Consider the following 27,840-nt stretch of genomic DNA (forward strand, 5'->3'; position numbering starts at 1 on the left):
GGGGGGGGGGCTTATGTGTGCAGGAGTCTGGAATGGAACCCCCACACAAAATGAGGGTTGCTTGTATACAAATTTAATGAATTGCATTAACATAATATTAAAGGTAAAGGGACCCCTGACCATTAGGTCCAGTCGTGGCCGACTCTGGGGTTGCAGCGCTCATCTCGCTTTACTGGCCGAGGGAGCCGGCACACAGCTTCCGGGTCATGACTAAGCCGCTTCTGGCGAACCAGAGCAGTGCACAGAAACGTCGTTTACGTTCACGCCAGAGCGGTACCTATTTATCTACTTGCACTTTGACGTGCTTTCGAACTGCTAGGTTGGCAGGAGCAGGGACAGAGCAACAGGAGCTCAGCCCGTCGCGGGGATTCGAACCACAACCTTCTGATTGGCAAGTCCTAGGCTCTGTGATTTAACCCACAGCGCCACCCGCGTCCCACAAAAATAACTTTAAGGCAGTTATTATGAGGTCTGAAAAAAATGGGTTTGGATTCAATTAAGCTACAATACAAGTGGAAGACAGTGCTAGGGCTCCCACTAGTTAAATGGGACTTTGCCTCTTTCCTCTTCCCATGCTCCCTGTGCCTCTCCAGATCTGCTCTGGAGGGTTAGGAGAGCCCCCAGAACAGCATGTAAGGGGAGCAGAGGGGAAACATTTTGTCTGGCAAGCAGAAATGATTGTCATGACAGAAAGATCAGAAGAACATGGTGTTGAATTCCTCCCCAAATCATTACAAAACTCAGTGCTATTTTTCTAGGAAAAGAGGCGCCAGAACTCAACACGAACACCTCCCTCACTCTCATAGAAAGGCGACTAAGTTCCGGCAAGTTCCAGCTGAAAGAAAGCCCTGACAAAACCCATATTCTTAAAGCTGGCTGCTGCTTTGAATTTTAATCTTAAATATATCTGAGACTTGACTAAGTGCTATACTGATGCTCACTCAATATTTGATTAACGTCATGAGAGGGAAAGAGTGGGCTGTGTTTGTGGACCCTGTCCTTGCATCATTGCTGCCCACACCACAGTGGGGCAGGGGAAGTCTGAAATGGAGAATCCATTGCACACATATAGGCTCCTTATGGAATTTTGAACCATGCACAATCAGGTTTCTAAACCGAGTGGGAAGCCTGCATGTGTGGAGTAGGCTCCCGCTTAAGACTTCCCCTCCAATGAATGGACTGGGTTTAGGGGGCAGAGCCAGTGAAAACACCATGGGAAGGTCAGTGAGGACAGCCCTCTTATGCAGTTGTAATCCCGTGATTACTAAAAGGGCTAGTGAGACACTCTAAAGTACTGTAATCTTGGAAGCAGAGGAAATGTTTTGCCAGGTTACTAAATACCTGCAAGTGCATGAGTTTTGCAAATATCTAGTCAGGATAAGGTACATATATTCATCATTAAGTAATGAATTACTAGTATTATTATCTGAGATAATTAGTATGAACTGGTCATATTACCTCAAACATAGCCAGTGTTTCTTCCATTAAAAAAAAGATACAGTAATTTGAAAATGAAGATATCAGGCGCCTGCTTCTCTTAGGAAAGCAGCCTCTTTTCTAGTTCATAATATGCTCAATTGGCTTTAGATTGATCTGTGAATAAATTATAATCGAAACAGGCTTATTCACCTTAAAGCTTTGCTGGCTTAAGGTTTCATTGTTGATTCATTATGTTGTCAGTTCTCTATTGGCAGTCTAATGCTTTTTATATCTAGATAGAAACAGTTCTACTGGTAGATACTGTTATCTTTAAATGAGTAGGATTTAGCTTATCCAGTGAGAACAAATTCATCAATGATGAATCCCTGGAGAAATACTGAAACAAAAATCACATGGTTGCAGGAGATTTGTACACTTCATCAGTTACAAGGTTGCTTTTGGAAGCTGAGTGCCAGAGATTTACTTTTGGATAAAAAGGGGAGGCAAGAGAAAAGCCCTACATTGAAACCAAAGGGACAGGGAGTTCTGCCACGTTTCACACTGGGATACTTTGCCATCCTGCAAATTATTCTGATCTGTACTGTCTATATCAGGGTCAGACTGCCAGTTCTATTCAAACCCCATCATCAGGATCCAGCACTGGGTCATCTTCAAGGCCACCCCAAGACACATTGTTGCTTCAAGTGAAGGACAATGTGTGTATCTTTCCCTTCCTCTTGCAATCCGAAGAAGAGCTCTGATGAAGTACTGAAAGGACAGATCCATCAGGATACAGCTCGTCCCATTTCTCTTCCCAACCCTTAAAGATGTACAATAAAGGTAAAGGTAAAGGTACCCCTGCCCCTACGGGCCAGTCTTGACAGACTCTAGGGTTGTGCACCCATCTCACTTAAGAGGCCGGGAGCCAGCGCTGTCTGCAGACACCTCCGGGTCACGTGGCCAGCGTGACAATGCCCCTTCCGACCTTCAGGAGGAGGGGGGGTTGTGGGATCACGACCCCGCCCACACTCTGCGAGGCTGGCGTCAGCCTCGCAGGAGACAGGGATTCACCCAATTAGCATACCCTGTGGCGCCAGCCAATTGGCTGGCGGCAGGGGCGGGCCTTCCTAGGGCCACTTAAGGTCAGGGCAGCCCCTGGCTCACCCCCTTTCTTCCCTGGAGACGACGCAGTCCTCATCGTCGTCCTGTGGGGAGTCAACAGGTCTAACCTCCTTGCTGTCTGCAGAAGCCAGGGAAGTATTTCGCAAGGCCTAGAGTGGGGGGGGGGCTGTTTATTGCTATTGGAGCTAATTCCTTGTGATTAGAGTACTGGGAGAGTTTGGATCTTTGCTTGGATGTAAATTGCTTCAGTTTACTTTTCGTTGAGCTAACTTCCCTATTTCCCCCCATTTCTGGTGTTCGGTTTAATTTCAGGGTTGTTAAGTAGGGGGTTCCTAATTTTCTGAATCCAAATCTGCTGGTCTGCTGTCTTTCCCCCATTCCTAGTGCCTGGTTACACACACGCACGCGCGCTCACACACACAAAGTATCCTTTTCTGGCTACCCCCACTCATTTCGGGCGCAAGTGCAAGCAGTCCAAATTTGGTTTCGCCGCTGTGTGTGCTGGGGGAGTGTGCATCTATGTGTGATCCCCTGCGCCCCGCTGCAGCAGAGTTACTAATATTACCACAAAACTGGCTTAACCCCTGCTTTTATTTCGCCCCCCCCCCCTTTGCCTCAGCCCACGTGGCCGTGGCTGCTTCCGTTTATCCGCAGCTACTTTTAAGCCTCCCGCCAAACAGCTGATGGAGCAATTTACACAGCTGTTTTGGCAGTAATTCTCCAGAGTTGCTGTAGACAGCGGGACATTTGTTGGAGCTCCCCAGGGGGTCTCCCCCCCCCATTCGCTCCTCCTGCGTCAGTGATTTAAAATACAAAACAAAACGCTTGCTTCTCCCCCTCCCCGCAGTGGCTTTAACAAAGCAGTAAGAGCGCGGGGAGTGTTGTGGGAGCACGTGCTGGGCAGCCTATCTATATTCTTGCCGTTCAGGTCGTCTAACCCCCACCCGTGAAATTTTATGAGTCTGTCTTAGTGGTTTTATACTCTCGGTACGGAAGCTGTATTCAGCGCTTGCCTCATCTGTGGCTGAGGATAAGTGCGATTCAGAGCGTAGCGAATTTCCACCAGCCTCTCTTTTTCTTTTAAATTGTATTTTTTGAGAGCCACTGGGCTACTGCCTAAAACATATATCTAAGGCTGGTGGTACGTTTGAACAGACAGTGCTAGCGTGCGTGATTCCCCAAGTGGGTAGAGTGAGCATGTTTCCTCTTCAACCCACTCCCTCCTCTTACATTTTGAGTGCCAACTGGGGCACTAATGTGCGTGATTCCCTATGCATGTGTGGCTACTGTGTGGTACAATTCGTGCCCTTAGGCACAGCTGAAGACTGCGCTCTTTATAAGTCCCTGCTTGCCATTCTTTGTGCCTGTAGCTGCCTCTTTAAAAAGTCCCTGCCTTCCGTTTTTTCTGTTCTGCCATTTCTTGGCTTGCAGCTGCTGCATTTTGGTTTCTGCTCCTCCCCCAATTGACTAATCAGCGTTAGTATTCGGGAGAAAGCTTCAAGTCCCAACTAGTGTTTTTTTTTTGTTTGTTTGTTTGTTTGTTTGTTTGTTTGTTTTGTTTTGTTATTGTTTCCAACTTGTTTCAATAATCCAGGGGCTTGCTTTGGGGGATAGAAGCATATAAGCAAATCTTTGTGAATCTCGCTAAAGCAGATAGCCCTAGGAGTTACGCCTGAGCCTTCTGCGGGCGGAAGACGACGTCCCTTATTGTCTTAAATAAGAATGCCGCCCCCTTTTGAGTCGTGCTAAAGCATGAGCCTTTCCCTGCCGATTTTGACTCAACATGTGGGCTGCGTTTAGTGAGTTATAACGGGCAGCTGGTCTAGTAGCTATCTCCTTGTTAGCCTGCCGTGTGCCTTATATTCAGCAGCCTTTTACCCGCTTTCTGTTTCTGGTGTTGAGCCTTATTTCCTGATTTATTCCCCCCTCCTTAAGTTTCCCCTTCGTGTAGTCCTTTACTCTTACATTTTATTTCCTTCTTTCAGTCTGACTCATTCTGCTGCCTGGTTTAAGAAATCCCATCACAATTGTCCCGGCTTCCAGGCAGTATACATTGTCGCTTAACGACAGGCAGTTCGTCCTACATTGTTAATTCAGGTACCTGGTGGATGGCCAATCAAGGATACATTGTCTTTGGCAGCATTTTCCTTCTGCTGGGCCTCCAGCATAACCTTTTGTTTTTCAAAGTGTTAGTTAAAGGGACAATTCCCAGAGAGCGATTTTCTTTGATTCCATTTGATTGCAGGTGGGGCTGCCTATTGTTCCATCCCTATATGCTTGTGAGTTATTTAGCTGTGTCTATCTGCCTGACCCTTTGTTAGGAGGCAAATAAATAAATTTATAGGCAAATACAAACCAAACAGTCAAGTGAAGAATAATTATTTCATATCATCATTAGTTATGCTAGACAATTTATAGCATATCATCATTAGTTATGGTAGACAATTTATAGCATCATCAATTAATTCTACTTACAGTGGTAATTAATTGAACAAAAAAAAAAATACTGTCATAGATCGTAATAAATAACAATAACAATAAATAATAGAATAATAATAACAACAAATAAATAAATAAAAATGAATAGATAAATTATAGAATAATAAAAAAAAAGAAAGACTACTAATAATAAATAAAATAAGTGGATTTAAATTTAATAATTTTTTTTTTAAAAAAAAAAATATTATAATAAATAAAAATTAATAATGATAATATACATTATAATAATAAAAGAGAATAAGTGGAATGATGTCACATACCAAGATTAAATTGATTAATTAATTGAACAAATCTATAGATAAATATATAAATAAACAAATAAAATAAAATAAAATTCATTAATAATAAATAATTTACATATATTTCGGAACCGTCAGTTGGTTAGAGCGTGGCGACAATAATGCCAAGGTTGCAGGTTTGATCCCTGTATGGAACAATTACATATTCCTGCTTTGCAAGGGGTTGGACTAAATGACCCTTGGGGTCCCACACAATTCTAGAGAGCCTGGATAGCTCATTGGTTAGAGCATGGTGCCTATAATGCCAAGGTTGCTGGTTTGATCCCTGTACGGGACCGCAGCATATTCTGCATTGCAGGGGTTTGAATGAGATATTATAATATGAAGTAGGAAGCATCTTTATATATATATTAATAAAAGACCAGAATTACTGGATGGAGCATATGGGTCCCTATGTGGGAAAAGGAAAGTCAGAAAATTTGAAGCCAAGCGAGTCCCTCACCATGAGGTTTGCTGGGAGTACAACACGGGTGTGTGCCAAGGGCCAAATTGTAAGTATGTGCATGAATGTGAGAAGTGCCTAGGTAACCACCCAGCGTCTTCATGTTTTAAAGGTAAACAGCCTTTTCCGGGCAGCAGGGGGCATTTCCATCAGGGGTCTTGAAAAGCTCACAGACCCGCCAAAAAGAACAGCCAGAAACTGGTATTAATTTGGCCCTTGACTGGCATGTTCTCTTCTGTTGAGCCCTCACCGCTTAGAACCCTTCTCGATAGATACCCAAAAAATAGAGGCAGCAAAGAGTTTCTCTTATGGCCTCAGGATCCTCATTTCATTACCCCCTAACTCGGGGAACCCCCCCCCCCAAACCAAAGAATCAGTTCGGGAAGTGTCCCGTCTAAACAATTATCGCACTCCTAGAGTGGCAAACCTGTCCCGGACCTTTGACCTTTAGTGCTTAGAAATAAACATCTACTTCTCTAACAAATTTACCCCTGGGGTTAACAAGGGCATCACGGATGCACAGGTGCAGCGAATTGCCACAGCCATTCCGGGAGCACCTTTGGAGCCTTGGGAACATGATGTCCTGAAGGGAGTATTAGCTTCAGGAGCCAAGCCCACGCTTACATCTTTTAAAAGGGCTTGGGTGGACTTTATGGAGTTTCAAGGCAAACTTATAAAATAATAATAATAAAATATGATAATGATAATAATAATAATAATGACAATAATAATAATAGTAAAAAAAACAAAACAAAACAAAAAAAAAAACCAAAAAAAAAAACCAAAAACCTACGCTTGACACACCTCAAGGTAAATTAAAAAATCCTAAGCTTCACACGCCTCCTACCAAGGCTGAAGCTCTGCAATACTTGGTACATTGGAGAGTGCTGGGTCGTGCAGCAAAGACTCTTAAACATCCAGTAGGCGGCAATCTCTTTTTTCTGTAAGGTTGTTTAATCCAGAGACCCTGGTGTGGCCTTCTTAGTGTGAAGGGCACTGTGGGGCTGGCGCAGGCCGCAGCCTCCTAAAAGTGATGGTAGAAGGCCCTTAACTTATGACATTCTATGCTAATTCATAAATAAATAAATAAATGTAAAATAATAATAATAATAATAATAATAATAATAAACCATAAAAAAAAAAAACAAGAAGGAAGAAAATTAAGAAGTATCTGTTGGTCCGAGGACAAGGCCCAGTTATTTACAGCTGCATACTCCATTGCCTTTGGCGCTATGCGCAGTGGCGAAGTGGTTTGTAAGGGCCAACCAGATTCCATTGCCCGAGGTAGTTTGAGAGACCTGACCTTGTTCAGATCCAATTTAGTCCTGCATGTCCAATGTTCCAAAACCGATCAGCAGTAAAGGACACTAAACAATTCATGTACATGGGACCAACCGTCTCAGGTCCATTCCTCGAACATTGGGATGGCTCCGGCCTTGCACGGCATCAGTCCATGCACGTTATGCGAAGGGCGATTGCTGCCTGAGGTTTACCCTCAGCTAAATTCACGGTTAACTCCTTTCGGATTGGGGCCGCCACCACAGCAGTGCATTTGGGACTCTCATCTGAAAGGATGAAGGACTTGGGGGCAGTGGAAGTCTGATGCATTAAGGGAAGTCTGATGCATATAAAGGATATATTCATAAGACCTTGTGATTGTTCACAGTATACCTGACCTGGCTTTGTTACCTTCTTTTGCTTTCAGGTGACGTTGTGATGCATATTTGGAGTATAGGCCCTGCACCGTCCACTGGGATATAAACCATGCCGCTAATGGGGACCTAGGGTGCAGGAGCTACGAGGGCGCGCATCTGGATAATCGGGCACAGCATGGTGCATTGGGCCAGGGTCCGCGCCATCAATTCCGGTCTCGGGCCGCACCTTAGCTAAATAAATATATCTTGGATCTCTCGAAGGAGAATGCGCTGGGCCAAAAAATGTTGCCCGCTATTAGGGCCAGAGAGGCGGCGGAGGGGCCCCCAGATGCTTTAGTTATCCAATTAGGCGAAAAGTGTTAGCTTACAGAAAGGCAGTCGACTTGATGTGGCATATCTTTAGTGACTTGGAGGAACTTAAGGCCTCTTACCCAAACGTCACTACTAGTTTATTTGGGGCCTCGTGGATGGAGAGGCGGGTTTGGAGAGATTGCAGGTGCCCGATAGCCATAAACAGGGCTAGGAAAGCCTGGCATTGGGCGGTGGTGCGTAGAGTGGCAGCCCTGGGTGGGAGTGGCATTGAGGGCCCACCCAGTGCCATGGTCATCCAGCTGAGCGAGAACGACTTGGCGTATAGGAAAGGGGTGGACTTGATATGGAACATTATCAATGACTTGGAATTGTTGAGGGCATCCCATGAAAACATTACAATAATCTGGTCATCTCTGCTGGAAAGGCGATGTTGGAAAGGGATGCAGAAAAACCCGTGGCTGTGAACAAAGCTAGGAGGATTGTGGAGCGCACGGTGGCTCGTAGAGTGGCCGCATGGGGCGGTCGGGTCATTCAGCACCCATGCATACGGTATGACAAGGAAATGCTTTATCACTGGGATGGCGTGCATACGGTTTGACAAGGAAATGCTTTATCACTGGGATGGCGTGCATCTATCTGATGCTGGCAATGCTATTTGGTTGGCAGATAATTTTCAAGGCGTTAGGGATTGGTTACAGGTCTGAGGGTATTGGCGGCGAGCCGGCTTGCGGCTCGGTGGCGGTAGGCATTGGCCGGGGTATTATCATGCAGATGAGGTTGGGGGGGAGGAACGCCATCACCTCCCCCAATGCTTGAAGGGTAGTTCGTTAAAGGACTCCGAGGGGCGACGCCTCGTCCGAAACCTACGGAGGCTAGGGCCTAAAGCGCGCCCCCGAGCGGTAACCCCTTGGGGAGCGCCCAGGGATATGCATCTCGGGTGGCTCCCCCTGTTGGTGTTTAACCCTTCCCGGTCAGACCGGATAGTCGGTTAGGGCCAATGCCTAAAGCCAATACCCTTCTTTCCTGTAATCAATAAAGTTGTGGCCATTTTTCGCCCATTAACCTAAAACTCTGTGTCCGTTGTCTTCATTTATTCCACCTGTGGGGGGGGAGGGAATAGCCACACAATGCCCCTTCCGACCTTCAGGAGGAGGGGGGGTTGTGGGATCACGACCCCGCCCACACTCTGCGAGGCTGGCGTCAGCCTCGCAGGAGACAGGGATTCACCCAATTAGCATACCCTGTGGCGCCAGCCAATTGGCTGGCGGCAGGGGCGGGCCTTCCTAGGGCCACTTAAGGTCAGGGCAGCCCCTGGCTCACCCCCTTTCTTCCCTGGAGACGACGCAGTTTCCCACCCACCCGCCCTTTAGGTTTTGCCACTGACCTTGCTATGGGCTTCGGCTGGTCGCCGCAAGGGGCCTGGTAGGAGTTTTTCCATTTGGCTAATTGGCTGGTTTTGTGAGCCACTTGGTTTTTTCGCCTACCTCGTAGCAAATCGTCACAACTCCCTCGGTTTTGGCGGTAGGCATTGGCCGGGGTATTATCATGCAGATGAGGTTGGGGGGGAGGAACGCCATCACCTCCCCCAATGCTTGAAGGGTAGTTCGTTAAAGGACTCCGAGGGGCGACGCCTCGTCCGAAACCTACGGAGGCTAGGGCCTAAAGCGCGCCCCCGAGCGGTAACCCCTTGGGGAGCGCCCAGGGATATGCATCTCGGGTGGCTCCCCCTGTTGGTGTTTAACCCTTCCCGGTCAGACCGGATAGTCGGTTAGGGCCAATGCCTAAAGCCAATACCCTTCTTTCCTGTAATCAATAAAGTTGTGGCCATTTTTCGCCCATTAACCTAAAACTCTGTGTCCGTTGTCTTCATTTATTCCACCTGTGGGGGGGGAGGGAATAGCCACACAAGCTGCCACTGGCGAGCCAGCGCAGCACACGGAACGCCGTTTACCTTCCCGCTAGTAAGCGGTCCCTATTTATCTACTTGCACTTGTAAATATATTTACAAACTTGAAGGTACCTAGTTGTGTACAAGTGTGTTTGTGTGAGAATCTGCATGTAAGAAATTATGTGACAGCTGCAGGTGTTATTTGTCCATCAGAAAGGAAAATATTTCTTTTGAGCTTGAGGCATTTCTGTGTTGCTAAAATTAAGCCTAACAATGTTTAATGTAAAACATGAAGTAGTAATTCTGTCAGGGCAGAAGCACAAAAGAGCAGCAAGGCCCAAGCAACTAAATGGGTCACAGGATAAAATCAACATTTTATTCCCTTACATAGTATAAAAGAAAGATGTCAGGTACCCAGCCATGTCACTTTAAGAATCTAGTGTCTCTTCTTTTTCTTAAAAAAACAAAACAAACCACGCCACATTCCTCACATTTGAAAAGTAATTATTAATTTGCAATGTTAATGTATAATGAAGTTGAATGGCACTACCATCCTGCATTATTCATAAAACACCCGGGGATGCTTTCGAACTGCTAGGTTGGCAGGAGCTGGGACCGAGCAACGGGAGCGCACCCCGCCGCAGGGATTCGAACCGCCGACCTTTTGATCGGCAAGTCCTAGGCGCTGAGGCTTTTACCCACAGCGCCACCCGTGTCCTAAAGATGTACAATAGTCTTCCTCAAAGAAAGTCACAGGTTCAAGAATGCAGACCTTAAGTGGGCAAAGTGTACAGCTCAACAAACAGTTCTCCTGAATATGTCAAATAGGATCAGGGGTGTTGGAAGAGAGATAGATATCCCAGATACATTTCCTTTGGGGTGACTTCTTGGATGCGCTCAATATGGGGTGTGGAATATGTAGCTGATCATAGAGAATTTTTCACTTTAAAGTGGGATTATATGATCTTCAAGTGGTGATCTCAACATATGGTTGTTTTGATGGGAATGAACGTGATGTGAACAGAGGACAGTATTCAACTAAACAGTTCCACTAGTGCAATGACATTTCCCTGCCTTTTCCTCTAACTGCATGCTGCTTGCATGCCCTGTAAATCTGCTCTGGGACATTGGAACAGTGCCCACACCTGTTCCCCCTGCACACATATTCTATTATTATTATTATTATTATTATTATTATTATTATTATTATTATGCTCATCTGACTGGGTTGCCCCAGCCACCCTGGATGACTTCCAGCAAATAAAACATCAAACATCATTCAGATGTCTTCTAAAAGTCGGATGGTTGTTTATTTCCTTGACATCTGATGGGAGGGCGTTCCACAGTGTGGGCATGACTACCAAGAAGGCCCTCTGCCTGGTCCCCTGTAACCTCACTTCTCACAGTGAGGAACTACCAGAAGGCCCTCAGAGCTGGATCTTAGTGTCTGGGCTGAACAATGGGGGTGGAGACTCTCCTTCAGGTATTCTCTTGAACGCATGAAGAGGGCTCCTGAAGTATGTGATGTGGTACCATTGCATAGCACATTGCCCTGCCTGTGCTACACTTTCTTAGCTGCTGGTAACTCTACCTGGAGATACCAGAGATTGAGCCTGAGGTCTTCTACATGCAAAGCAGATGCTGTGTCATGAGTTATGGTCCTCCTCCTTAGGTGGAAGATCACAATGACCTTCATGGGTTGCAAGGAACTTTAATGGATTGGTGGTGTAGAGTCATTATCTGTAGGTAGTGGCGTGCTTAGAAATTGGAGCCAGCGTTTATAGGTTTCTGGCTGGAAGTGGAGTATTTTGGAGCTTAGTATTCTTTCCCTTTGCTGCATTATATGAAAGAAGCCCAGAGGCTAAAGATTAAGAAGCTCAATGAGGTCAAATAGTGAAATGAATAAAATTAGCACTTTCCAGAGTTTGCTTGGAACTGGCTGCCATTATAGTAACCGATCCAATATCCCTTTAAGCGCCATGTCAAAATAATCTCAGAGCATGCTTTATAAAGTTAGCTAGCAAATCCATTAGCTGTAAGGGGAAACTGATGTAAAGCATTAAGCAAATGGAGGTTTCTCACCCAAGTTCTATGAATCTTTAGTGCATAATATTCCCTGCACCATAATAATAAACATAGAGTGAATTTCATTTATTTTAATGAGTGATGTGTATTTTTATATAGCAGGACCCTAGTGATACATACCCCAAAGAAATGCAGTAACTGAGGGACAGATTATCCCACTACCAAACTTTCCAATTTTTGTTGTTGTCCGCACATTGCAGTCTTTATCCATGGTTGATTGGTTTATTTGTTTTGCATCAAGACTAGTGATGCCACTAAAACTCCTATCAAAAATTTTCTTGGGGGAATTGTGGCTAAGAACCAAAAGGATATAAATGCACACACAACCTAGCACAATTTTTGCTATTAAAAAAATCTTTTTTAAACAAGTTTTCATAGAGTGATGAATATGTTTTAATTGGATAAATATGCATGTGGCAATTTTAAAATGAAGAAGGCGGATCGCCTCCCTGAAGCATGGGAGAAGGGCAAGAAAGATAGATTCAACATTCAAATCATTGATCATGTCTGTCAAATGTGGAATGAAGTCATTCGCTCTCACTGGGGCCACTGTTTTCTATACAACAGTAATGGCACACTTTCTATTTCTTTTAGAAACTTCCTAGTTTTGGCCCCTACCTTGAGCAGCGCAAGAAGATAATAGCTGAGTCCAAAGTGAACATGATGGAACAGAGCACCCTGGTTTCCCAGCTTGAGAGAAAACATCTTGTTCCTAAAAAGCCCATCCCAGCTGTGAAAGTAAGTAGCATCACAGAATGTGGGCCTCTTGTACAAAGTGTCGTGGTTCAGTGGTGTGAGTTTGGGATGGTTTGTGGTTGTCATATGCACTGGAACAGTGACGGAAGAAAACTAAATCCTTCAAGCCTTTAGGAGATGCAACGCCAGCCTTATGTGAGGGTGTTTATTTTTTGAAAAAACAGAATGTATGTGTGTGTGTTAAATAAGGACAGGGGAACCTGCAGGTGTCCAACTCTCCTTAGCCTCAGCTAGCATGTCCAGTAGTCAGGGATGATGGGAATTGTAGTGCAGCAATATCTGAAGAGCCACAGGTTTCCCAGCCTGATTTAAATGGCCGGTGTGCAATTTCTGTTCTCATTCTGAGGTAAAGTTCTTAACCCGAGGTACTACTTCCAGGTTAGTGGAGTCTGTATCCCGAAGTGTTTGTAACCCGAGGTACCACTGTACACCGTTTTAGCTTGTGTGCCTTCTGCATTTCGTCTGTCAAGATGATACAAAAGACCAGATTATTCTGGGATGAGAGAGATCACCTTGGGGTAGTGTGGTGATACATACAGGATCCAGATTCATGTCTGTTAGTAAGCATCCCATATTCTGAAGTAGCAGGTGAGTGTCATAGGTAAAAGTGGGGCCAGCCTTTTTCATGCCCATACATTGATGGGAAGGGACTTGTGAACAACATAGCTAACCGCAAGCTGTATGCTCTCAATTTGGAGGGAACCCAAGCCCCAATCAGATATTTCACTCATATGCAACACATTTTTCAGCCAGTACTCTGGACTGCTGCTCCCCCTGCCTGCTTCCTGCCTTTACATACTTCTTAGAAGCCAAAAACAAACATTTCAAGTCAAAACGTAAGATGGCCAAAGTGGGGTTTTTTGTTTTTTAGATCTATGACTCCACCTAGCTCCTGGCTGCTCCTAGCCATGATTGGTCAAGCTATGGGGCGTGGTCAATTCATATTTCCTTTTCTTTAGTCCATCTCCCATGTAGCAGTGGTGGGCTTTAAGTTTTCCAGGCCTTCCAAGCTGCCCTAGCCACCTGCCTGAATCTAAGAGAATGAGGGAGGCTGGGGCACATTTATTTGGCTTGCACCAGAACCAGAGGCGACCCCCCAAACCAGCTAGGGAGACAGCTTGCAGTAGTTTTAGCACCTTCTGCAGGCAGTGAACACAGCTGTTGTCAAACTGGCATCTGTTCAGGGCTGCCCCAAGTTGTCCGGTGACTTCATGGCAAGTTCCAGCACCTATATCTTTTTGGGGGGGAAGCACTGCTCATATGTGATTAACAGTTGTAGGTGGGGCGGGGGAATAAGGCATGACCAAGGTTCACAATCACAGTGGGAGCCTTTGAGTACTCAACAGGGTTCTCCCCTGCAGACATACCTCCATGTGTGAATGATGGAGGTGAGGCTGCTAGAGATACTACAGAGGACCTGGTGGGAATGGTCCCCTCTCCTGGCTTCTGTAGTGGTTAATCCTATGAGGGAGAAATGACTGTGGGTGTTATAGCCTCATGTATGTCTGGACTCCTTCTCTTTCCCATGGCTTACATTTTGGCAGTGTTTCTCAACCAGATGTTGTTGGACTACAACTCCCATCATTCCTAGCCAACATGACCAGTGGTCAGGGGTGATGGGAGTTGTAGTCCAACAACATCTGGGGACCCACAGGTTGAGAAACTTCATTAAGGGAATGTACCCTCCAGATGTTGTCAGACTACAACTCCCATAAGCCCCAGACAGCATGACAGAAGGGGTTGATGGCAGTTGGAGTCCAGCCTCATCATCTGGAAGGCTCCACGTTGGTTTACCCTTGACTTACATCATACTGATAGTTCAAACAGCTCTATTCTGATATTGTTCCGACTGCAAGCCTTCTCTCTGTGTACATGGATACACCCAGCAAATATCGTTGTTTGTTTGTTTTGAAAGAGGCTTGAAGCTTTCAAAGACTTCTCTCACCTTAGGGGTTTTACTAGGGTTTTTTTATTTTCAGGGAAAATATTGATGTAATTGTCAGAGAGAAGAACACCTGCAGTTTCAATGAGGGCTAACTTTGCCACGGCAGATGAAACAAGAACAAATACTGGAGAGGTGTGAAAAGGCAGGCAATGTTTGGGGGTGGAGAGACCAGAAATATATCAGGCATTTCGGTAGGAAAGGAGAGAATGTAGTAGAAATATATAAAATATATATACCACAATCTGAACAGGGCACTGATACTGATCTAGGCCCTGAAATGATGAAAAGGGGGAAAAACAAGATAGGCAAAGAATAATATTTAATAAAATAAAATGTTTGTATCCTGCTTTTTGGAACCTCAATATGACTTATTATCAGATATTGCAATTACTATCATATAATGACCAAGACAAAATCCTAGAACAAATCCATATGAACCCTAGAACAGCAGGTAAAAAATAATAATAAATACCACTCAGAACTTAATCTCTGCAGGGGGAATAGGGGTCTCCTAGCAACTCTCTGTACCCTTAAAAAACTTCTCTGGGAGAAGGTATGAGTGTTTGAAGTGGTGTGATACTGCTTTGAATGCAGGTGGGACCTTAGACACTTTGACATTATATATGTTGGCAACAGCCTACTTCACTGGACTAGTAATTGAAATTGCCAAGTGCAAAAAGAAAAATGCATTTTTTAAAGATACCATGCTTCAGTTAGGAATTCTTGCAAATTCAAATTTCAAATTCTGCTGCACAGCATCCTGTTTGAGACCTCCACAGCTAATTTGCAGACTGGAAAGTAGTTATCCACTGCCTTTTGCACTTCCTGAATATTCCAGTACAGCGGTACCTCGGGTTAAGTACTTAATTCATTCCGGAGGTCCGTACTTAACCTGAAACTGTTCTTAACCTGAAGCTCTTTAGCTAATGGGGCCTCCTGCTGCCGCCGTGCCGCCAGAGCACGATTTCTGTTCTCATCCTGAAGCAAAGTTCTTAACCTGAAGCACTATTTCTGGGTTAGTGGAGTCTGTAACCTGAAGCGTATGTAACCTGAGGTACCACTGTACAGTTCTTAGTGCATTCAATCAATCAATCAATCGGAGATAAAATATATTTACTGTAGAGATGTTTTCTGAAGGGAAATACTTTTAAAAATACTTAAATATGAATTTTCACACTTTTAAAAAAATAAAGTCTCTTATAAATGCAGACATGGGACTGAGGAGCACATGCAAAGGTGGCACAAACTCAAAGACTAATTCACCCATTCCTAGCTCATAGCTGTCAACGTTTCCCTTTTTTTTAGGGAAATTCCCTTATTCCAAATAGGATTCCTCGCAAGAAAAGGAAAAAGTTGACAGCTATGTCCTAGCTTCAGTACAATGGCCCAGTCTTTAATGAGAGGCTGCAGAACTGGAATGTATTAGCAGGTTTAAATCCATTCCTTAGCACCTGGGCAAGGTTGATTTGAGTTCGGGACTGCCCCGGCCCTTGATCTCCCCAAACCTCCACTGTTTTCTCCTCATCCCTGTCATCACCTGTCAGCTTAGCGTGTTATGTCCCCCACCACCATCACCACTTTCACTCAGGGTATTTCCCTGACTAGGAAATTGCTACTAGGCAACACTTTGTGTAACTAGCACTAGAACACACAGAACATTGATGATATTCCCAGCTGAGCGTAAGCAGCCTGTAAGTGCCTCCCCCAACTCCTCTCAGTTCGCAATCCGTGTACAATAAACACTTTAGCCAGCAATAAGCTCTCTCCGTTGGGGTGTTCTTCGTCAGTGAGTGTCATATTATTTTCTTAGTATCTGATTTCCTCATGACATCCAGAGGATACTTGGGGCTTCTTATTTTCTTAAGCTCCTTTTATCTGTATATACCCTCCGAATACTCTTCCCTCCCCATATTTCTCATTTATTTTCCCTTTTTCTTACTAGATCTTGTGAGCTTTTCTCATCACTTCATTTCCCCCTTCTCTTTAGGGCCAGTGTTACCTGTTTAATAATATTGCCATTCCAGCTGCAATACGATTGTTTTTACCTCATAGCTCCTTTCCACTACTGGCTTCTCTGTGAAGATTATCCTGTTTGTTCGTTAAAGTCTTTGACCTGACTTTCTTCATCTTCGTGAGCACAGTATGATGTGGCCTTTACAAGTCTAGCAGAGGCAGTTTTAGGGTAGTGTGGTTAAAGGGTAGTGCCCCTGCTGACGGCGCCACAACAATGCTGTAGAATGAATCGCAGCTCATTCTGCCTAATGGTAGTGCTAACCCTGAGCTCCAAGTTTCCCCCAAACACGGTTGGAATAGCTTATTAGATTCCTTCTGTTTTTAATTTCCTTTTCCTAATTATATCCTGGACTCATTAAATCTACACCAACTGAAGACTAGTGCAATGAACAGGACCGCACGTGCATATAAATGACTTAATCGAATATGATTGGTAGGATCTAATGTAACCACTTTGTTATGGCTATTTTCTTACAGCTTTATCACTGAAGCTTTTCCGCATCTCCATGTTCTCTCAGATGACTGAAATTCCTTGGCCTTTCCACCAAGTAGGGTGTTACTCCTCAGAAGAAATACACCCCCTTTTCCTCCATTTTGGCAACTTAGCTCCCATCCATCTTCCCTCCCATCAGACATTTATTCCCTCCCCTCTGTTTTTGTCTAATTTTCCTCCCTCCCCTCCCCCCCCCCCCGCATTTCTCCATTGCTGTTGATTAATAACTGCTTGACATATCTAATCTGCAAATCTTTCATTTTCCCAGATATTGTGCTGTACACCAAAATAGCTCTTTTCATTTTAAAATGAACAATGCGACTTTTCAGGCACATGTGTGCTCCCCTTGAGTATGTCTTCTGGGAGACATAATACAAGCATTGTGTTGGAGCCTTGGATAAAAGAATTCCTCTTAATTTATGCCCTGGTCTCTTGGGTTCGCTGTATTTTACAATATCGCAAAACAAGACAATAACCTCGCTGGTAAACCGTATCACCACGATGGAGGTTGTTCTTGTAGCAATCAATTTAAAATGTTAATATTTTTTATTAAAAAGTACACCTTCTTCCCTACAGTTTTTCGCCCCCTGTTGCATTTGCCTTCGCATAGTCCCGCTTCAGTTGTTGGTAAACTGTCAACTGTGTAGCCTTGTTTACAGCACAGTTTAGAACTAAGCTGGAAATTTTGCATCCCCATTCACAGACTGCAAAAGTGGGGTGTGTTTGGGGGCAATGGCGAGAGTGAGGAAAAATTTCAGGGGTGCTTTCTAGACAAGTAGTCTTTTTTCTAAAAAAAGAAGAAGCTGTAGCTTCACTGTCACCACAAGCAGTAATAATAATAATAAATAATAATAAATTTTTATTTATATCCCACCCTCCCCAGCCAAAGCCGGGCTCAGAGCGGCTAACAATAAAAGTAACACAGCATTCTAAAATCAGTTCATTTTAAAATCAATTCAAAATCAAATTAATGGCAACCATTGGACTAGAGTTCTGTGAGGATTACCAAAGGAGGGGGTCAGACTGTGCCTTGGCCAAAGGCCTGGTAGAACAGCTCTGTCTTGCAGGCCCTGCTGAAAGATGTCAAGTCCTGCAGGGCCCCTGTCTCTTGTGACAGAGCGTTCCACCAGGTTGGAGCCGCAGCCGATAAAGCCCTGGCTCTGGTTGAGGCCAGCCTAACCTCTCTATGGCCCGGGACCCCCAAGATGTTTTTGTTTGAAGACCATAAGGTCCTCTGTAGAACATACCAGGAGAGGCGGTCCCGTAGGTATGAGGGTCCTAGGCTGTATAGGGCTTTAAAGGTTAAAACCAGCACCTTAAACCTGATCCTGTACTCCATCAGGAGCCAGTGTAGCTGGTATAGCACTGGGTGAATGTGATCCCATGGTGAGGACCCGTAAGGAGTCTCTGCTCTCATTCTGCTCTCAGCAAATGGAGGGGGAGCAATCCTGTGGTGTGATCAGCCAGGATGAGCAGCTGAGGATGCAGAGGATCTCTAGCTCAGCTGACTGACTCCTGGCTCCCCAACCCCAGCTCCGCTGAAGATACACCATCATAACTTGCTCATCCTGCCAGATCAGCCCAAGCTGACGGAGCTGAAGCTGGTGTAAGCCCCTCTAAAAGAGTCATTCCAGTGTGGCTGGGGCAGGACCAGATTGGGGAGACGGGCTGGATCCTAAGCTTGCTCAGTTAAGTCACACTATTTAAAAGGCTTGCTCTACCAGGCTTAGGCAGAGCAGTAGCAGTAGCAGTAGCAGCAACCGAGCTGCTGAACAGGGCTTGGATCTGGTGTAACTTTACGCCAGCGTAACTTAGATCAGCTTGCTTTATGCCAGATTCTTGTGCATAGGATCGCTCCCCAAGTGGCTGCCCCCCCCTCCGCACAATGCCTCACTTCTAATGATGGCGCATCATTGCTGGGAGAAAATGGAGGCTCACAGTAGCACCCTGTGGAGGGGCTGACTTGCAAATGACAGGCAATGATATTGAGCAGACCGTAATGCAGAGTGGCAGGACTTCAGGACCCAGTTAAGTTATACTGCAGGGAATGGTGGGTGCGAGCCTTGCTGTTACCCTTACTCTTACTCTCACTCTCGGGCTGAGCGGCGGTTCTTGTCCAACACAGCATCCTGGGACACAAGTCCTGGTTTCCCTCTTCTGAGTCCAATTTGTTTCCCACTGAATCCGCGGAGCACTGTCAAATTAAAAATCACTTTAAACCCTCCTTTTCTCCCTGCTTCTGTTTTCCCAGCAGCTAATTGTTTTTTGACTGTGGAGTTAGGTCATTAGCAACCAAATCGTCAGCTGGCTCCAGTTCTGTTCACACACCTGGTAGCCCCACTGACAAGGATGAGCTGCACAGGTGTCACCAAGGGCAGAATTAGGTAGCAACAGGATAGCAGAGGTCTAATTAAGGGCAGGATTTGGCCGGTGCAATCCTCATTACGGGAGATAATGCACCAGTCAGAAAGAACACAGCTTGACTATCAGAAGAACTGGCGTGCCCTCATACGGAGCTGGCAGTTAACAAAAACATCATTATGCTTGTAAACTGAACAAATGCGATCTAGAGGAAAGGAAACCAAGATAAAGCCCACAGTGCCATTTTGAAGCATCTCTCTCTTCGGGAGCAAATCTCTGCTTCACATTGGGAGGCAGGGAGAGAACTCACCAAATTAATCTTGATGGGTAGATGATTTTGTTCCAGGAATGCTTGAGCTAGCCCAGGGAGAAAGCTCTTAAGGTGGTTTCAGAGGCCGTAAAGCGTTGCACCTGCAAAGCATCTTCTGCTCTTATTATCTGTAAGCTGTTTTGCCACACAAATAATGCACCCGTTCTTGACTTAACGAAACGGTACTGATGCAAGCCATTTGCAATTAAATGATGCACAGTTGAATGAGGTTCTCATGAAACTATACATGGAAGAACAACATCCCCCAGCCCAAAACCCACGGAACTCGCCTCTTATCAAGATTGAGGCATAACCGGAATGATGGTGGATGGGGGACAGCTACATTTGTGCCAATCTTTCCCAAAATTGGCTTAGTAATAGTAATACAGTGGTACCTCGGGTTACATACGCTTCAGGTTACAGACTCCGCTAACCCAGAAATAGTGCTTCAGGTTAAGAACTTTGCTTCAGGATGAGAACAGAAATCATGCTCTGGCGGCGCAGCGGCAGCAGGAGGCCCCATTAGCTAAAGTGGTGCTTCAGGTTAAGAACCGTTTCAGGTTAAGAACGGACCTCCGGAACGAATTAAGTACTTAACCCGAGGTACCACTGTAAAGGGGAGGGTTGAAAGGGGGAAGGGTGCATATCCTACCATGTCCACCCCAGGCTGATCTCTTAGGTTCTTAGCCCAGCTATGCTTTTATTTCCTCCTCCTCCAAATTCTGCCACAATTTTTAAAAAGTAGCAAGGGCCTTAAGTGTAGGGATGTGCAAGTGTGCCTCAGTCTGTTCTGATAGTCATTCACACTTTCATCTAGTATTTTCTGTCCTGCAATTAGTTTATTTTCCACAAGTCTTTCTTCCATTTCATCATTTGCTGCACATTATTTGCATGTACACTGTAATGCTCAATAGACACACATATCACAGTCATCAACAGAGATTTACTAATCTGTTAGTGTTTGGCAACAAAAATAGCAAATTGTCTAGTGACACCTATAAAGACAAAGTTAATGCAGTGGCCTACACAAAGCAATTCTAAACAATATTGTAATGGTTGTAAGGGGTTACTTGTGCGTAAATTGCCTTCAGTTCAATTAGATCGTTAGCTCGACTTGGTTTAGGGTTAGAGCTCACCCTCCGTGACCTGTTAGTCACTTGCAGAATCCGTCAATGGGCGTTTCTTGAATCTCTTCCAGCATAAAAGCTGTTTGACCCCAAGTCTCCTCCTATGTTCTCTGCGCGGAACGCGTCTGCGCAAGTAAGGGGAAGGCAGGGGCGTGCCAGCACTCTCTCCGCTAGTTTCGCTTGAAGGGTCTTGGAGCCCTGACACCGCCTCCTCCATCTCCCTCTCCTCTCCATTGGTGTCACGCTGAAATCCTTCCCCTCTGCTGGTTCCCTCCCCGGCATCGCTCTGGTGCCCTGCCTCCGTTTCTCCCTTTGATGTCAGTTCCCTGACAAATATCTACTTAGACGTACGCCCCATTGAATTCAGTGAATGGGGTTAGGACTGCAGTCTATTTCACTAGCTTGATTTCATAGTTCAGTATAAATTTGTCATCCCATCTTAACCCTCTGTTGAACTTTGGCTCCTTGTGTCCTGGATTGTATCAATTTCTCTTTTGTGCAGATTAATGGTAATTGCAGGCCCAGGCATCATGCTCCCCAGTCCCCACCCCCCACCCAACCCCAGATAAATAAAAGACCACTAAGACTGGTTTGGATCGAAACAGGCCACAACTTCATTGAATACAGATGAAAGAGGTTTGGCTTGGCATGGGGCAATCAAAATACTTCCGGCCCGCCCACCAGAAATGACACATAGGTCAATCCAGGCAGGGTCTCCTAAGTCTTACATCAAATAGGGCGACCCCCGAAGGGACCACAACGATTGCTATGAGGTAGGCAAAACAACTGGGCTGGAGCCAATTTGCCTGGTGGACAAATGCCTACCCGGCCCCATAATACGGTGACCACCATAGCCACAATATAGCTTACGCCACCTATCCAGACAGGGCACTGATGCCACGATTCCCTCATCAGGACTTTAGAGGAGCCTCTGTTGTCCCGCAACCCTACCCCACCCCACCAAAAGGGTGAGCAAACATAGCCCTATACAAGTCCTTTTTGGTTACAGCATTTTGTTTCATAAATCTGTACTTTGTTCGGAAAATGGTCATGTGCGTGTGTGCTGAAACAAAGGCTCCAGCTAATTTATGAAAACGTTCGCTGTAAACATGATTATACATTTGACAGCTTTATATTCTTATTTGTGCCAATGTGCTGTGAATAAATTCACAGCACAGAGGACACTGAGTAAAGAATGAGTTGTAAGTCAACAAAACTTCCAAGTTGGAAGGAAGGAAAGCACCTAAGATTTTGCTGGCAGTGGATCGAGGACAATCTTAAAATACAGATTTGGCGGATGGATCGATGGACAGAGAAAAATAAATGGTCAAATCCAGATAGTTCTCCCGAAGAGGCTCGGTCTTGAACTGAGGCGTACAGATAAAGTCTACAGATAACAAAAAAGGAATAGCATTCACAATAGGAAATGGATTGAGGATGCAATTCTAAACCCACATATCTGGGAGTAAGCTCCATTTAATTCAGCGGGTCTTATTGTAGGAAACGAAGGTGAAAAGCATGCATAACAAGATTCTGTGACATGATGCATGTCAAATGGGCTGATAGAAGGAATTCCACCTGATCATTTTCAGTGGATTCCTCCAACACCCTACTTAAGTGCACTACCCCTAATGAAATCAGCAAGGTTTATGGAGCAGTCCAAAGGACAGCCTAGCAGGGCATTTGAATGCTGGTTTGCCACTGGGGTGGTACTTAATTCTGCTGGTACACCTGCAGAAAGCATCACAGGTGTAATGTCCATCAACAGTAGAGGTTATGTGATTTGGGTGTCGGGGCAGCCACATATCTGTAAGATACTAAGCCCCCTTATTTACTAGACACCCCCTACACACACACACACACATAGCTATAAACTGCACCAGTTCTGGATCTGGCAAAGAAATTATCTCCTACTGGTAAAGAGAAAAGAAAACAAGGCTAAAAGAAATGGCCGCGATGAAACAGCAGAGCTTAGGAAGTGGCAATATCTGAGCCACTGGACTTCTCCTTTCCCAATACAGGATTGCTCTGTTAAGCACATATTAAGTGTCATAGATTTCCATTAGATTTAAGCATGCCTATCTCCTTACTGAGTCATTAGAACAGACTAGAGAGCAATAAAAACAAAATGCTAGGTCCATCAATCTACTAAAGTGTATTTGTTGATCTATAAGTAGTTTTGTTTGCGGAACAAACAGAAAGGGGCTTACTTATTTTTTGCAACGCTCAGATTCCTGACTGAGTAGATGCTGGGTTGTTCTGTATAAAACAAAAACGGAAACATGCAATTTCAGACAAATGGAGTTTGTTCCTCACATAAGCCACAATCCAGAGAACTGTGACCAAGCAATGTTCTGGACACGATGATACGTGCAGGAAACACAAAACTTAGGTGATTTGTGCTTCCTGTTCATTGCATTTCTCTGCCAGGATAATCTGCATTGATTTCAGATCATTTGACGAGAAAATGCGAGGCACAACTCAATTGCCCATGCTGCCAGGCCAACATCATCACATGGCATCTTCAGACAGCTGCCAGGGCTCTGTCTAGTGTGGTAACACCAACCCCCCAAAAAACCACATTTAAACATTATTTTATTTCATTTTATTTGCATTGAATAGTTGCGTCTGAGAACTGCCATTCAAGTTTCCCCCAGCGCTCCCAATGTAGCATTGCTCTGAAACATAATGGACAATTAAAATTGGTGGGGTCCAGTGTAGAGAGCAGTGCTTGTTGACATCTGTCTGTCTCGAGAGACAGTGGAGTATCTCTCTGGGGGTAAAGTCAAACTTCTGTGTTAGCGGCACCAAAGTGACCTCCCTCTTGGCCTCGTCGATGTGGTCCAGTGGAAGCAGGGCAATTTGTTTGGCACCAGCCTGGCTGCAGGAGTTGCTGGAAGGAGGCATACAAGACACCATCCAACCATCTTAGGGACTCCACTCTGGATTTGTGTAGGGTTTACTCCTTAGCCTTTTCTTCTCCCAAAGATGTCCCACAAGACAGTGGAAGTTTAGGATCAGAGTTTTCTTTCTTCTCCTAGATGGGCTACCTTCAGGAGGCACTTTGCCAAAGATCCTGCACCCAGGATCCGCATCCAGTCCAACTTTGCCAAACTTGCACCCAGCTCAACTCTTATTTCCATAATAGATCTGTTTTGACTGTTCACACTCAGTGGAGCAATTTGCCTTTTTCTTCTTTTGTGTGTTCTAGCAAAGCACTTTTTTAAAAAAAGAACTCACAAAAACAGTTCAGGATGCAGAAGGCTGAATTGATGTTCCCAGAGTGGGTGGGGAATAAATCCCACTGGAAACCAACAAGCACTTAGTGATGGTGTTCTGCATTTGTAGCCATTTTTTTCTTATCTTAACAGTATTGGTTGCCTGTTGTGCTCCTTCGGTATTATTTGTGGGGTGCTAGCATCCAAAATGCATATGTAAGGAGTTTAATTGCAAGAGCTGTAGAACTCTGTGATGTTATGCACTCTGAGGCAGTTATGGCGGTTGGTACAGTTATGGCAGTTAGTTGTACAGTTTTAACAGAGCAGCACTTGTGTTGTGTTGTGTTGCTGTCTGCCTCAGAGTTAGTTAGTCTGTAACAGTTTAATTAATGTAGGACACTTTTATCAATTTAAGAAACATCCACCTGCATTGTAGATTTTAATCTACAAGTACACTAAGTAAAAGTTGTATATTTTTAAAACTTTAAACAGGGAGTGTCTTGCATAGTTTTTATAGAAGGGGGAACGAGAACTAACTGATGTCTTTGCATACTCTGCAAATGCCAACTAGACTTTATTTCCTACGTTATTCATATTCAGTAACACTCTGCATCAGCTAATATTTCAATCCAGGGTGCCAACTCCTGGGGGGCCCAACCAAAAAAGGACCCCCCAATATTTTGGGGGGGCAGTGTCCAAAAAAGTCAGGGCCAAACATGGAGCCAAGTGGTTTCAGTAGTTGGCTCCTCCTCCTGCCACACAGAAGAAGGAAGGGGAAGCAGCTCCTGGCCAGTGGCAGCAGCAGCAGCAGGAGGAGGAGCTGCCAGCCTTTGAAGCCACGCTGCTGCCATGTTTGGCTCTGCCCTATTGCTTCTCCTACGTTGTGCTACTCATTTTGTTTTGTTGACCGCTCCGAGGTTTTATTAGAGGTATATAAATGTTGTGAAATTAAATCAACAAACAGATCCCACTTTTGCAAGCTTGCAAGAGGCCACCTGAACCTCTGTTACAGGACTAGCCATCCTGGTGCCTCCAGATGTTGCAGGACTGTAACTCCCATCATCTCTGCCCATTGGCCATGCTGGCTGGCATTTGTTGGGAGTCGGAGTCCAATGACATCCCGTAGGCAGCACGTTGGCTGCCCCTGTCCTATTGCAAAGTTGTGTGACCCTTACAGAGGGCTAGCACGCCATCTTTGTAAATCTCCCCTGGCAAAATTCCATCCAAACAAGATTTGGGTAACGAAACTACAGCACGGCACGATCTCCTCAATTGACTGAAAACTAATGATGACTGCAATAACGTGTGTTTGGGTCACCAGGCCATTTGCATGTTCTTTCCAATGGCGCTGTCCTTTGTTCCCTGTTGTTTAATGGCCTCCTTTTCTTCTCTCGTAATGAGTACTCCGAAGTGTGCTAATGAACAGCAGCCATGGATGCTATAGGCAGGCTGTGCGTGTCATGTCACTTCTCCCGTTGCTTCCTGTTGCGCTAAACAATGGTCACTGAGGATGATTTAATTAAATGCTACCTCTGATGCATGCAGATCTGAAAGGCAGGGTCCTTGTGTGGCCTGGCTATTTTTAGCTCTGCCAATGCTTGAGCTGCTTATCCATCAATACCTGTTATCCACATTTTGCAGTGTAGCAAGCATGAAGTGCTTTTGACTCGTCCCATCATTCCCAGCATTGCCGTAGTGCCTGCAAAACAACATCCTTCAGAAACATGCTGTCAAGTGCTTTGCTTTGGCCATAAAACAACCTTGGATATCTCCAAAGTGTTTCAATAATGCTTTTCTTCTCTTCCTCCCCCTCCCCACCTCCCACCTCCCCAACCTAGGATGTAATTGGAAAAGCACTGCAGTATATTGGAACATATGGAGAGCTCAGTAATACGGAGCAAGTTCTGGCTCAGATTGATGAGGAAATGTGTATCAACTGTGGCAAATGCTACATGACCTGTAATGATTCTGGCTACCAGGTAAGAGTACAGCTGTAATTAGCAAAAGGGCACTGTGAGTTATCTTTTTCGCTGCTGAGGCAGAAGGGATCTACTGTCTGTTGATGGGCATGTGGGAAAAGGAGATTTACAAGATACTGGAAATTAACACTGGTGCACTCTCAGGTATAGACTGCATGAACCGTGTCCGATCCATTTTCAGGGGTTGTCAATAAAGCGGGTTTCGTAGAGACTTGGGATGCTCAGAGCACACGCCTTCAGCTCTCCCCGTTTATTTTCCTGCTGCACAGCATCCAGAGTGGAGCTGCCATTTTCCTCCCAATATTGCAGGCTGCAGAAAACTGCGGAAGATCCACACTGGGGTTATGAGAATTGTGCTTGCAATGGGGCCAGGCGTCCCTTTTGACGGTGTACACGCCAGAGTCTAAACAAATTAGGTAAAACTCCAATAGGTTTCAGCTGATTCAGTGACAGCCTCGGTATCTATATCGGAGCAAGGAAGGCTTCAGCTTCGGTAAGGCACATAGTATAGATTAAATAGCAAATATCTTGAAACTAAGGAAGTAAGTTGTTGCTGGGAAGGCAAGGCAGTGGTGGTAGTGAGCCCTCGTTCACACCAGCATCCTGATCCAGTGAGGATATGAACATGCCGCCTGCATCTTTCGATAGAGATGGGCTTTCATATCTGCAACTACTAGCTGTGCGCAACATGCGGAGCTAGCACTGGACTGGAGAACAGGAGCTTTGTGCTGTCTCATTGGTTTTTACTCTGCAGTCTACCACTGTACGCTTTAATTTGAGGCTGACTTTGCGAGGAAATCATGCAGTTGTTTTAATTCCGCCAGATCTGGCTTTTTACCCAGACCTCATGGAAAAGCAGAAGAAACTCTGCAGGTGCATGTGTGTATGTTTACGCACTTTCTCTGTGCCTGCTCAACACCGAGAGCATGACCCAGGAGCGCAGGGAGAGAAGTGAGCAGAGATGCTGTGCCGGCGGCACTCTCTTCAAATCCCAAATGTGCCCATAGGCCCAAAATGTTTGGCAACCCTTGCTCTAGCTAGATAATCCTGTAAATGACCTCCCCCACAGAGTCTGCCTGCCGGAAGCAGTGATACGTTTATTTTTATTTTTTTGGTGTATCTTTTCCCAACGTTTACCCCTCTCAGCCAGCCCCGCCTCCACTGCCAGTCTTTGCTGGTACATTGCTTCCCCCTCAGCTCCACCGGTCAGATCAGATTTGTATGTCTGCTTAAGGTGAGCTGGCAAAGCACATGTTCTCCGCAGTAGCTGCAAGCAGCAAGCAAACCATTTGTAAAGTTCATTTTATATATATATATAATGATCTGAGGTTGCTGCAAAATCAGGGCCTGGAGCAGAACAGCCTGTCTGGGTCCGCAGAGATATTTTTCCCCCAGAAAAGGGTTAATGCAAGTAAACATGAAGTTTAAAACCCAGCTTCACATAGTTGAAAACTATGGAAACGGAAGATAAGAGAGCCACCAGTGCTGAGTTTGTCTTACAGAGCGCTGTTATCAAAGACCATCATAGTCTAATAAAAATGTACAATAATATGTTACAGTGACAGTGCAAAATAATTTAGTTCACTTGCAGCGGCAATAATGTTTCTGGTGTTTTGTTTTTAACAATGGAATAGTGGCCTCTTTGTGCCAAAGGAACTTGCTCTGAAATGAAGCAGCGGCAACAGCAAGAAAAGGAATGTGATTAACCCATGCATTTCAAAGGGGGCAAAGTAATGCAAGGTGCTATAAATAAAGCATATTAATGCATGCAGTAGGTAGCATTTGGTTGTGCCTGGGCTGTGGTTAATTTCTAAGCAGAGTGTTGCAGTCGCCGACTGAAAAAGTCGCACTAACCCTGACCAACAGTCCTTGCACTCTAATAACTGATCTGGCGGTGCTAGTTGGGATGCCCTGATG

The 27,840-nt window shown here is 45.1% G+C and overlaps 1 protein-coding gene and 1 long non-coding RNA gene across 9 annotated transcripts in view; one reads left to right on the forward strand and one right to left on the reverse strand.

Moving 5' to 3' along the window:
* The window catches only part of LOC307218919, a 29,973-nt gene extending 5,712 nt beyond the window's left edge, over window positions 1-24,261 (reverse strand). For 2 of the 5 annotated variants that reach the window (XR_013840132.1, XR_013840134.1), the window contains exons 1-3: window positions 23,967-24,261; window positions 22,937-22,985; window positions 19,600-19,700 (exon numbers count right to left, since the gene is read on the reverse strand). This is a non-coding gene — a long non-coding RNA (uncharacterized lncRNA). Of the gene's footprint in view, window positions 1-18,830; window positions 19,123-19,599; window positions 19,701-21,098; window positions 22,114-22,936; window positions 22,986-23,966 lie in introns of those variants that run through there. The other 3 variants (XR_013840135.1, XR_013840136.1, XR_013840133.1) reach the window with 3 other exon arrangements.
* Window positions 1-27,840, forward strand: part of DPYD (dihydropyrimidine dehydrogenase) — a 538,621-nt gene that overhangs the window by 505,695 nt on the left and 5,086 nt on the right. For all 4 annotated transcript variants that reach the window (XM_079981197.1, XM_079981195.1, XM_079981196.1 and 1 more), the window contains 2 exons: window positions 12,316-12,459; window positions 25,783-25,923. In XM_079981197.1, the coding sequence (XP_079837323.1) occupies window positions 12,316-12,459; window positions 25,783-25,923 (285 nt within the window). The remainder of the gene's footprint in view (window positions 1-12,315; window positions 12,460-25,782; window positions 25,924-27,840) is intronic.

The sequence above is a fragment of the Podarcis cretensis genome (genome assembly GCF_951804945.1).
Source record: "Podarcis cretensis genome assembly, chromosome: 6".
Taxonomy (NCBI): domain Eukaryota; kingdom Metazoa; phylum Chordata; class Lepidosauria; order Squamata; family Lacertidae; genus Podarcis; species Podarcis cretensis.